The 12,723-nt window shown below is 42.5% G+C and overlaps 2 protein-coding genes across 2 annotated transcripts in view; both read left to right on the top strand.

Moving 5' to 3' along the window:
- ARMCX5 (armadillo repeat containing X-linked 5) overlaps positions 1–11,506 on the top strand; it is a 58,196-nt gene extending 46,690 nt beyond the window's left edge. Inside the window, 5 exon segments of the mRNA XM_019949373.3 lie at positions 6,851–7,243; positions 7,988–8,150; positions 8,767–8,846; positions 9,496–9,681; positions 9,684–11,506. Of these exon segments, the coding sequence (XP_019804932.2) occupies positions 6,851–7,243; positions 7,988–8,150; positions 8,767–8,846; positions 9,496–9,681; positions 9,684–11,179 (2,318 nt within the window). The 3' untranslated portion in view covers positions 11,180–11,506.
- Positions 7,147–12,723, top strand: part of GPRASP2 (G protein-coupled receptor associated sorting protein 2) — a 136,528-nt gene continuing 130,951 nt past the window's right edge. Inside the window, 1 exon segment of the mRNA XM_073799200.1 lies at positions 7,147–7,200. The gene's annotated coding sequence lies outside the window, so the exon portion shown is untranslated.

Raw genomic sequence — 12,723 nt, forward strand, 5'->3', positions numbered from 1 at the left:
AGAAATGCACAATCTTCAGAGACTGAACCAGGAAGAAATGGAAAATATGAACAGACCAATCACAAGCACTGAAATTGAAACTGTGATTAAAAATCCTCCAACAAACAAAAGCCCAGGAACAGATGGCTTCACAGGCGAATTCTATCAAATATTTAGAGAAGAGCTAACACTATCCTTCTCAAAATCTTCCAAAATACAGCAGAGGAAGGAACACTCCCAAACTCATTCTACGAGGCCACCATCACCCTGATACCAAAACCAGACAAATATGTCACAAAGAAAGAAAATTACAGGCTAATATCACTGATGAACATAGATGCAAAAATCCTCAACAAAATACTAGCAAACAGAATCCAACAGCACATTAAAAGGATCATACACCATGATCAAGTGGGGTTTAACCCAGGAATGCAAGGATTCTTCAATATACGCAAATCGATCAATGTGATACACCATATTAACAAATTGAAGGATAAAATCCATATGATCATTTCAATAGATGCAGAAGAAGTTTTTGACAAAATTCAACACCCATTTATGATAAAAATTCTCCAGAAAGTAGGCATAGAGGGTACGTACCTCAACATAATAAAAGCCATATATGACAAACCCACAGCCAACATTGTTCTCAATGGTGAAAAACTGAAACCATTTCCATTAACATCAGGAACAAGACAAGGTTGCCCACTCTCACCACTATTATTCAACATAGTTTTGGAAGTTTTAGCCACAGCAATCAGAGAAGAAAAAGAAATAACAGGAATCCAAATCGGAAAAGGAGAAGTAAAACTGTCACTGTTTGCAGATGACATGATACTATACATAGAGAAGCCTAAAGATGCTACCAGAAAACTAGTAGAGCTAATCAATGAATTTGTTAAATTAGCAGGATACAAAATTAATGCAAAGAAATCTCTTGCATTCCTATATGCTAATGATGAAAAACCTGAAAGAGAAATTAAGGAGACACTCCCATTTACCATTGCAACAAAAAGAGTAAAATACCTAGGAATAAACCTACCTAAGGAGGCAAAAGACCTGTATGCAGAAAACTTTAAGACACTGATGAAAGAAATTAAAGGTGATACAAACAGATGGAGAGATATACCATGTTCTTGGATTGGAAGAATCAACATTGTGAAAATGACTCTACTACCCAAAGCAATCTACAGATTCAAAGCAATCCCTATCAAACTACCACTAGCATTTTTCACAGAACTAGAACAAAAAATTTCACAATTTGTATGGAAACACAAAAGACCCCGAATAGCCAAAGCAATCTTGAGAAAGAAAAATGGAGCTGGAGGAATCAGTTTCCCTGACTTCAGACTATACTACAAAGCTACAGTAATCATGACAGTATAGTACTGGCACAAAAACAGAAATATAGATCAGTGGAACAGGGTAGAAAACCCAGAGATAAACCTATGCACATATGGTCACCTTATCTTTGATAAAGGAGGAAAGAATGCACAATGGAGAAAATACAGCCTCTTCAACAAGTGGTGCTGGGAAAACTGGACAGCTACATGTAAAAGAATGAAATTAGAACATTCCCTAACACCATACAGAAAAATAAACTCAAAACGGATTAAAGACCTAAATGTAAGGCCAGACGCTATCAAAGTCTTAGTGGAAAACACAGGCAGAACACTCTATGACAGAAATCACAGCAAGATCCTTTTTGACCCACCTCCTAGAGAAATGGAGATTAAACCAAAAATAAATAATTGGGTTCTAATGATACTTAAAAGCTTTTACACAGCAAAGGAAACCATAATCAAGATGAAAAGACAACCCTCAGAATGGGAGAAAATATTTGCAAACAAAGCAACTGACAAAGGATTAATCGCCAATATTTACAAGCAGCTCATGCAGGTCAATATCAAAAACACAAACAACCCAATCCAAAAATGGGCAGAAGACCTATATAGACATTTCTCCAAAGAAGCTATACAAATTGCTAACAAACACATGAACGGATGCTCAACATCACTAATCATTAGAGAAATGCACCTCACACTGGTCAGAATGGCCATCATCAAAAACTCTACAAACAATAAATGCTGGAGAGGGTGTGGCGAAAAGGGAACCCTCTTGCACTTCTGATGGGAATATAAATTGATACAGCCACAATGGAGAATAGTATGGAGGTTCCTTAAAAAACTAAAAATAGACCTACCATGTGACCCAGGAATCCCACTACTGGGCATATAACCTGAGAAATCCATAATTGAAAACGTGTCATGCAGTACAAGGTTAACTGCAGCATTATTTACAATAGGCAGGACATGGAAGCAACCTAAGTGTCCATCAACAGATGAATGGGTAAAGAAGATGTGACACATATGTACAATGGAATATTACTCATCCATAAAAAGAAATGACATTGAGTTAGTTGTAGTGAGGTGGATGGATCTAGAGTCTGTCATACCGAGTGATGTAAGTCAGAAAGAGAAAAACAAATACCGTATGCTAACACATATATATGGAATCTAAAAAAAAAAAAAGGTTCTGAAGAACCCAGCAGCAGGACAGGAATAAAGACACAGACGTTGAGAATGGACTTAAGGACACAGGGAGGGGGAAGCATAATCTGGGATGAAGTGAGAGAGTAGCATGGACATATATATACTACCAAATGTAAAATAGGTAGCTAGTTGGTAGCAGCCGCATTGCACAGGGCAATCAGTGCAGTGCTTTGTGACCACCTAGAAGGGAGGGATTGGGAGGGCGGAATGGAGATGCAAGAGGGAGGGGATATGGGTATATATGTATATGTATAGCTGATTTACTTTGTTATACAGCAGAAACTAACACACCATTGTAAAGCAATTTTACTCCAATAAAGATGTTAAAAATGATAAAAAAATAAATACTAAATAAATAAAATAAAATAGGAGAAATAATAGCGTGTTTTATGCTGCTGGAAAGATAACTGATTACAGTGAAATAAACATAATGAAATCATTTTTGGTGAAGACATGTTTATTTGTGTATGCATGTGTATGTGTGTGTCTGTGTAGACACAGACTGCCACTGATATGTCTGGAAGGATATATACCAAAACGTTAGCAGTATTTATCAGTGTTAGGATATGCAATACCTTTCCTAAAAGTTTTTCTTATAATTACCAATTTTTCTACTGTGAGCATATATAACTTAGGTAATAAAAAATAAGTTAAAGGATAGGGAAAATAGACATTCGCAGAAACTTCAATTAAAAAAATTGCAATAGGTGCAAAAAGAACCCAAAACAAACAAACAGAAAACAACAACAAAGGGCTTCTCTGGTGGCGCAGTGGTTGAGAGTTCGCCTGCTAATGCAGGGGACACGGGTTCGTGCCCCGGTCCGGGAAGATCCCACATGCCGCGGAGCGGCTGGGCCCGTGAGCCATGGCCGCTGAGCCTGTGTGTCCGGAGCCTGTGCTCCGCAACGGGAGAGGCCACAACAGTGAGAGGCCCTTGTACCGCAAAAAAAAAAATTGCAATAGGACTTCCCTGGTGGCACAGTGGTTAAGAATCTGCCTGCCAATATAGGGGACATGGGTTTGAGCCCTGGTCTGGGAAGATCCCACATGCCATGGAGCAACTAAGCCCGTGTGCCACAACTACTGAGCCTGTGTGCCACAACTACGGAAGCCCACATGCCTAGAGACTGTGCTACATAACAAGTGAAGCCACCGCAATGAGAAGCCCGCACACTGCAATGAAAAGTAGCCTCTGCTTGCCGCAACTAGAGAAAGCCTGCACACAGCAATGAAGACCCAATGCAGCCATAAATAAATAAATAAATTTTAAAAAATGCAATAGAAAAGAAGTTAAATGATTTTCAGACAAAGAACATTTCTAAAGCAGCATATGAACTCAGTTAAGAGTATAATCATGAGAACTATCTCACCATTCTTTGTTTCCTCCAATGGAAGGACCAAAATCTGGGACTACCCTAAAACAAAAAAGGTGCCTAAAAAATAGAAAGCTTATCTTCCATAATCATTATTTTCAATGGCTACCCTTTCTGCTCTTTGGATATTTTCTAAGTATCAAGAGTGCTGTTTCACATCACACTTCTATATGTATCCAGATACAGTCTCCTCGATGGAAAGCACAATTATCTTTAATAGTAGTAATAGTGCCCGTACAGCATTTATTATGGACTTACCCAGTAAAATAGATTGTGAATCTTACAGGAGAAATGTGTAGTTAAGGGCCTCTTGGAAGTTTGTCCTTCAAATTTGGAGGATAAACCATCTACCCTCGTTAATGCCATTTCAGAATTGGAAACATTTCTAAGACAACCAGTGGGCCTTTCTCACTGTCTTTTACTAACATGGTGGCCTGGTTTAGAATCTAAGTGTGTAAGTCTGAGGATTTGGAGCATTTCTAAGAATATGTGGTGTGTTTAAAATATCCTCTGATTATAAGGCATATTTTATTTAAGTTAAAATTTATTTTTGAATAGTTATTATAAATATGAGGTTAGAAATTCGAAAAGCACACACAAAAGTTCACACAAGTAAGCCTCCAAGTCTCTTTCACATATTTGTCTAACAATAGATTACCCTCCAAAAGAGGCAAGCCACTAACAATGTATAAGGATGCCAGTTTTCCCACCTTTTCTCCAATCCAATTTGTTTCCAAACTTCTTGTTCTTTGCCAATATGATTGATGAGAAACAATATATCATTGTAATTATAATTTTCACTTCTGTTATTATCAGTGAGATGAAAGATTTTCTCATATATTTAAGAAATGTTGATTTGTCTTTTTTATGAACAATCTGTTCATATATGTGCTTATTTTTCTACTGGATTGTTGGTCACTGGTCTTTTCTTTATGATTTCATAGGGGTTTGCTATATATTAAGGAGCTTAGTAAGGCATAGTTTCAAGCATGAAAAAAAGACAGAAAAGGAAAAAAAAAACTATCAAATCTAAATTACGCGTATCCTCCCAAATGTTCATTGCAAAATGTGATTTAGATTCTCCAGGTTTCTTTTCAAAATGTATTTTTAAAAAATCTTTGCTTCCTTCCTCCATTGAAAATTATACACAGAGCATCTCCCATATGGCAGACTCTAGGCTAAGCCTTGGGGTTACAGACATCAAAGACAAAGACAAACCTAGAGATAGGCCTTGATCTGTAAACAGAAGAAGGTGCCATGGAATTTTCATGACTCAATGGCCCCTCACTTTTTTCAACTTGGAATGGAAAATCAAAAAATATATATATATATTCAGGGAGAATGAGCATATGCATTCATTAGGCAGGATGTAGTGGTGAGAGAAGTCAGGAGAGCAGCTAGGATCTCCCTTGAGAAGTGCATGGGTAGTGTCCCTTTTTCCTTAGAGAGGACAGTGAAGAGGAGCCAGGTGAGGCCCTACCTGGTGCCTGACACCTGGCTGTGGGGTGAGACAGGGAGGGTTGGCTGAGGCGCTGCGGGTTCTGACAGGGAAAGGCCCTCTTTCCTGGGCAACTGTGGGGATGGCGAAATGGCAAAGTGTGCTACCACTGTGACTGAGAAAATGGCAGTGTGGCAGAAAGAATGACAACACTGGCACAGACAGGTGGTTTGTTTCCTCAGGCCAGAGGTCTATCTAGGGCTGTCATCCCTTAGAAGAGGGGCAGTGGCTCGGCCTCCACGGGCGCCGCCTCCCACCTTCCTCCCCTCCGTGGTCCCAGGAACAGTGAAAGCAGAACTGGGGAGGGCTGCCCAGAACCTCCGGGGTGGTCTGGCCTCAAATCGCCTCTCCTCTTCCAGCCTCCTTTTCTGATATTTCCTCTACCTCATCTGACTTTTTGTGCAGGCAATATGGTGGGTCAGGCGTAAAAAGGGCCCCACAACGAGATAGTTTGGCGTTTAATCCCTTCTCACTTTAGTGCTGCTTTCTTAACTCTCTTCCACTTCACCTTCCATTTTAGGTGACAAATAAGGAAACCCTGCGGTGGGGGTGTGGGGTGGGAGGTGGCTCAAGAGTACAAAGATATTTGAGATTCATCCTCTTCCATGAGTACAGAGTTGTTTTCCACATACCCATGCTCAGGCTCCTGCGTGTTTAGGTGCAGAAAATATCGTGGGCGTCAGGAGGGGAGGCAGGGCATAAGAATGCCTTATGTATACACCGGGGTAGTTTGGTATTAATATGCTTCTCTCCGTCCATCTGTGCTTTCCCTATATTCTCATCCCACCTTACCTTCGACTATTTCTGTGCAAGAAATACAGTAGGCAATAAGGGCGAGAAACTTAGAGGAGAAGAACAAGAAAAGACTAAGGTGTTTTATATTGATCAGCAAGTCGGACCAGAGCAGCTTTCCAGGCGCCCCGCCCCGCCCCTGCCCTTTAGTTCAAAAGGCTGATTGCTGAGAAGGGCGGCTTGAAGGGGCTTCTCTCATAAAGGTGACGCATAGTTTTTGGAATAGATCAGAATTTACCTTCCTCTTTCAGTCTTGAGCCTCCTTCCTGACCTTCTTACCTCGGCCCCCTCCCCCAACCCACACACTACGGCAGGCCGCAGGCTTTGGAGAAGGGAATTTGTAACAACTATATTTTGGTATCCGTCCGCCTTATCAGGCCGAAGCGGATTCACTGATGTCACCTCCCGAAACCCGTATACATTTCAGTTCAGGGGAAAAGATTGTAGGTTTGGGGTGGAGGAACTCCCTAACAGAGGGGAACGAATACCGAGACCCTTTGGTTTAGTCGGCTTCTCTCCGTCCAGCGCTGCTTTCTAAAAATCCAGACCCCGCCCCTGCCCACTCCAGTACCGAAACAGCCAGGGTAGGCGGGACGGAGCTCGCTGACAGAGAAAGCGGCACTATGCAAGGCCTGGTATCACTCCGCTTCCGTGAGGCCGGATCGCCTTCAACTCCGCTAGAGCTGCTCGGTTTTGGTTCTGGGGACGTGGAGAGACAAAGTCTGCGGAGGAAAAGGTAGCTGTTAGGAGCGGGTCCCTGAGGCGTCCTGGGGGCGGTAAGGAGAAGGAAATTCCAGAAAGTTACAGTCGTTTGCCAGTTACGGCCCTTTATCTGATAAAGCAGGTATCTCGTCATGAATCTGCCGTGCCGGGCCAAACCCCAAACATAGTCGCCGCCATTGTCTCGTGTCCTTGTATCCGTCTGACTGTCCGTCCCTCTTTCTTAGGGTTCGGCACCCCTCGAGGCAAGGAAATGAGAAAACTGCCTCTCATCCAAGCAGAGCAGGTCAGTGAGAAGGCGGGCATTGCTTGGGAGTGTGGATATGGGTGTCAGAGATGAACGTGGGAGATGTGACTTGGTCATGGGGCGTGGGTGGTGAGAGGGAGAGAGGGACAGGATTCATTTGAGCGGCACGCAATGATAAATTAAAAATGATCTGCCTCTTGCTAGCTTTATTTCCCGACACTGCCCTCCCCCCCACCCACCATGTTTGGGGAGGGAAAGGAGTGTAGTAGCGGCTTCTAGCGGAGAAATGGTGGATTACATTACTAGGAGGAGGGGCTGCTGCTGTCTGTGAGAGCAGTGGTCTGGGGAGCCCTGGGAGGGAAAGAGTGTAAAAGGAGGTTGTAAGTGTTTGATAATCAAGGCCCTGGATTAGAAAAGGGTCTCCTGTCCTGGTTACTAGGCTAACTATTAATAACCAAGTCTCTCCCACTGTCTTTTCATTGGGTCGTTGAGTATGTATCATGCGTTTATATGTGTAGGTCTGTTTCTGCATTTGCGGTACTCTATGTTTCTGTAAAGACCGGTAGGGGGCAGTGAACCTCAAAGGGTATAAGAAAAAGAAAATTGGCTTAATTTCTGTAGAGAGGTCAGTGCTTGGATGTGGTAGATGGCTAAGACTAGAGCAGGTAGGAATCTAGGGGAAATTCCAGATCTCCTTTCTGCCAGCTTTCCAAACAGCCCTCCCTTATTCCCATTGTGTTGAAGAAAATGATAGGCTTTGGGAAGAAAAAGGAAACACAAGAACTTAGATGAAATTTGGAAATCATACTTTTCTTTGATTTCGAAGCCAATTTCCATGGTTTGAGCATTCCATCCCTACTAACACCACCACTATCTTGCAGCGATTTTCGAGTTGTCTCTGCAGGGGAATTGTCAGACTTTGAGAATGGAGCAGAGGAGCTTGGAGATTTGGGGGAGGGGAGGAAGACAGAGAAATTTTTGGCAATCAGGTACTTGTATCCAGAAAGGATCAGTGTCCTACGTACTGATCTCTACCAAGGGCTCGGTCTCCATTGTCTCTGTTTATTTATTTAACTCTGCATTTGTGAATCTTTGCGTGTAGGTCTGTCCTTAGGTCTGTGGAACTCTCAGTTGTTGTGAAGGCTTGTAAATGGTAACCCAACTTGAAGCTAGGAAATAATGAAGAAGAGAAATGTGTCCTATATCTGTTTAGATTGGTGTGAGGGTAGAGTGATTGAGATAGAGAATTCTATCTCTTCTGTTTTGCCAGTTTACTAACCCGTTTGGTCCCCTGCTGATTTAGTTGGGAGCCTTCCTAAGCTTTGTGGGTATAGACGGGTAATACCTGCTTTTATTACTTCCCACTTGGTTTTCCTATTCTTATGCTTCACCCCAGTCCATTTTTGAAACAGGGAAGTGCCAGGGCAGTCACTGAAGTGGAAAATAGTGGGAAACAGAGAGGAGGAGCAGTCCTGAAGCAGGCAATGGGGGAAGGGACCAGAAGGAGGGAAACACTAGACAAACTACATATATAGGGACCAGGGACCAAAGTCAGTCTACCAAGAGATCAGTTTCCAATCCTCCTGTTTGTTTATTTGTCTATAGATCTGCCTTTAGGTCTGCTGTAGGGCTTGTCATCATTGGAAGCAAGGAAAGGAGGAGAAAATTACTCCAGATCAGAGAAGGTTAGTGTATGTGGAGACTTCCTCAGTAGACCTGTAGGATGAAGTAGTGGAGATCTGCTTGGGTGTGGTAGGGGTAGAGAGCCAGTCTAGGGAATCTTCAGTCTCTCACTCCCATTCAGCTTTTCCACTCTCCATACTCTGTTTTGTGTCTGGAAAAAAGATCAGTTGCAACTACAGTAGTTGCAACTACAGTAGTTGCAACTACAGTAGGGAGCATGAAATGAAGGGAGAAGGAGTTTGCTAATTATCTACCTTTTACACTTAGCACTGAATTTTCATACTTTCCTGTCTCTCTGTGCTAATCAACATGAGCAAAAAGTTGGAAAAGACTCAAAGCCCCATTTCCTTCCTCCACCCCTAGGTCCAACTTCAGTGGCAGATCTGGTGGCCTTGGAGTGGCTGAAGACCACCACCCTCCACAGGGCTGCGCTCAGGCACACAGCCATCCTTCCTTTCCCTGAGTGAGCTTCCTCTGCACGTTGTTTATATCACTGGCAGAGCCTATAGTTGGAAAGGGGGCTGAGTGACAACTGGACTTTGTATGAAAACACCAACTTGGGAGAGACCTTCAGTCAAGGCTGAGACGGGGGTGGGGATACATAACTTGGCCTTGCCTTTAACTTGGATCATGACTGGCTTCGAGGCTAAGGCAAGGGCAGAGGAGGGGCTGGGGCTGGCCTGAAAGCTGGAATCTGTGGCCCTGCCAACACTAGAGCCAAGGCTAAGATCCATGCCAAGGCAGTGGCTGAGACAGAATCGGAAACAGGACCAGTGACCCAGGCCAAGCCTGGGGATGGAGCAATGGCCAGGATACAGGCAGTGACCTACACTGAGGCCGTGCCTTGACAAGGGAAGTGAGCAAGATGGAAGCTAAAACTAAGACTAGAGTTGTGGCTGAGACTAAGGCAGACCCCCCTACAGAACCTGGTATAGTGTCCCAAACCAAGTCAAAGGCCATGCCTATGTCCAGGGTCAGTGCTGTGACCAAGTATGAAGTCAAGGCTGGTGCTGGAAGTGAAGTCAATATCAGGTCCTTTGCTAAGGCTGATGGTAAAGACAATATTGGGTCCAGGTCCCAGAGAAGGAGAGAGGCCAGCATCAAGTTGAGGGTGGGGGACAGAGCTGGTATTGTAATTGAGTCCAGTGATGAGGCTGAAGAAAATGTCTGCTCTTGGTTTTGGACTGGAGAAGAGCCTAGTGTAGGATCCTGGTTCTGGCCTGAAGAAGAGACCCCTTTTCAAGTGTATAAGCCTCCACGTAAGATCCAGGAAAAGCCCAAGCCCAAGCCCAAACCCGAACTTACTATAAAGCAAAAAGCGGCAGCATGGTCAAGGGCCAGGTTTTGTGTCCTAGTCCCAGTAGAGGGAGGGGAGCGATCCTTGCCTCCAGAAGGGAACTGGACTCTGGTTGAGACCTTGATTGAAACTCCTCTGGGGATTCGGCCTCTGACCAAGATCCCACCCTATAATGGGCCTTACTTCCAGACCTTAGCTGAGCTCAAAAAACAGGTTAAGTATAGGGAAAAGTATGGGCCCAATCCAAAAGCCTGCCGCTGCAAATCACATGTTTTTAGTTTAGAGCCTAAAGAGTTTGATAAACTCGTTGCCCTACTTAAGTTAACTAGGGATCCTTTCATTCATGAAATAGCTACAATGATAATGGGTATCAGTCCTGCTTATCCATTTACCCAAGATATAATTCATGATGTAGGTATTACTGTTATGATTGAAAACTTGGTCAATAATCCCAATGTTAAAGAACACCCTAGAACTTTAAATATGGTGGATGACAACTCTGAGTCTTCTGGAGAACCAAAAACAGGAGAGTCATATGTAAACCAAGTTTGTAAGGACATAATCTCTTTTCCTTTGAACTCCCCTGAGCAACTGGCTGGACTAAAATTATTAGTGCAGCTGAGTGTAAAATTTGAGGACCACCATATGATTGTCAATTACATTCCAGATATCCTCACCTTGTTAAACAAGGGAAGTGGCAAAACCAAGTTTTATGTTTTAAAAGTGTTTTCGCGCTTGTCTAAAAATCAAGCCAATACAAGAGAACTGATCAGTGCCAAAGTACTGTCATCACTGGTTGCACCGTTTAACAAAAATGAGTCAAAGGCCAATATTCTTAATACCATTGAAATATTTGAGAATATAAATTTCCAATTCAAAAAGAAGGTGAAGCTATTTACCAAGGAAGAGTTCACTAAATCTGAACTTATTTCCATATTCCAGGAAGCAAAACAGTTTGGTCAGAAACTACAAGACTTAGCAGAGCACAGTGATCCTGAGGTGAGAGATAAAGTTATACGATTAATACTCAAACTCTGAATAGCCGTATGTTCTCACAAAGCCTTGAATAACTTTTTGGTGTTGTAATATGAAATGAATGCATATTATAAGTTCAATATTTATGCCATCTGTGCTGATTGAAGGAGGCAGTTTTATGGATACCAAATGATCTTGAGAGCTTGAATGTTTGTTGATTTTTACTGTGCTATATAAATTAAGATATTTTTAGTATTTCTGCAATATGACCTAATAATGAACTTATTCATCCTGAGTAAACTATACTTCTGTGCTTTATTTTGACATAAGTGTATTCATTTAATACTTCATTTACATGTAAATAAAGTTGCATGCTAAAACTGGTGAAAACATTGTCCTAGTTCTTCAGTTGAAGTCTAGTCAGAGGGATAAAGCACAAGTAACAGAATAATAAAGAGCACTGTCTGCGTCTGTAGTGGGGTACAAACAAAACAAGTTTACATTGAAAGATCATTTAGTTTCAGCATGTTCAAAGAGTAGAATCACTCTGTACACAAGAAGACAGGACTGTGCTACTGGCTGACATCTGGGCAGACCTGGGGAAAGGGGTGAAGACATAGACTTAGGAGTAAAGGAACACAGATGCTTTCATTCCAGTTTGAGTCCCAGAACTTGTGCTCAGCCTTTCACATAAGATGTCTTATCAGGATATCTTGAAGCTTTTTAACCTCCAGGAAAATTCCTGGTTTTCATTCCCATTTAGCAAAGCCATGGAAGTGTGGTTCTAAAAGGACCTAGTCCCACTGTACCCTCAACATCCAGGTGCCCCATCTTGGGGTACCAAGTTTACTGCTTCATCTGAGGCTCCCCCACTCCCCGTATTCCTGGGTCTCAGAGGAGGGCCTTTCTAGGGTCTAACTAAAAAAATTGCTTCATAGAAAATCTCATTTGCCCCATCTTTATGACTGTTTGCTCTCATATTTGCTTTTGTTTGCTGACCAATGCTTTGGACTTGGTGATTTGCACCTACGCTTGATGACAGTGCCCTGTTTGTGCTGATCCCTTTTGATTAGAGCTCAGCTCTATGAGGCAGCCACAGCAGACCAAAGTCCTTTAGGAGTGTGTGGTTAGGAAGAAATTACTTCCCCTAATCCCACTATCCTATTTATTTGTACAGTTTACAGAGCTGAAGCCATGTTGTCTATACTACCTCAGCTCCTCCTGTTTATACCTAACAAAAGCTAAGTTCTGGTTAAGAGTTTGTGGCATAGAATGCCAGAGTTTAGATTGGGATCTGGGGTCACCTCTGCCTCTCCTACCCTCTGTCTCCTTTGCTGTTATCATTCCTCTTTCCTTAACTGCCCAGAATTGGGAAATTGGGTATTGAGAAATACAGTGTACAATTACTGGTCTTTCTATTGAGCTTCCTCTCTCTCCTAACTTTTTATGTGTTTGGGGGAAGGCCTAAACCTACAAATCTCAACAAGATGTCATGTACCCCTAGTTTTAGCAGCTATCTTTAGTTTAATTTCTGTTGAGGTCAAATCTGAATCTATCTTCTGTATATCTAGGAGTTAAAATGAAAGACAACCAGCCACGTTTGTGCA

This window comes from Tursiops truncatus, chromosome X (assembly GCF_011762595.2).
Source record: "Tursiops truncatus isolate mTurTru1 chromosome X, mTurTru1.mat.Y, whole genome shotgun sequence".
NCBI classification, from domain to species: Eukaryota; Metazoa; Chordata; class Mammalia; order Artiodactyla; family Delphinidae; genus Tursiops; species Tursiops truncatus.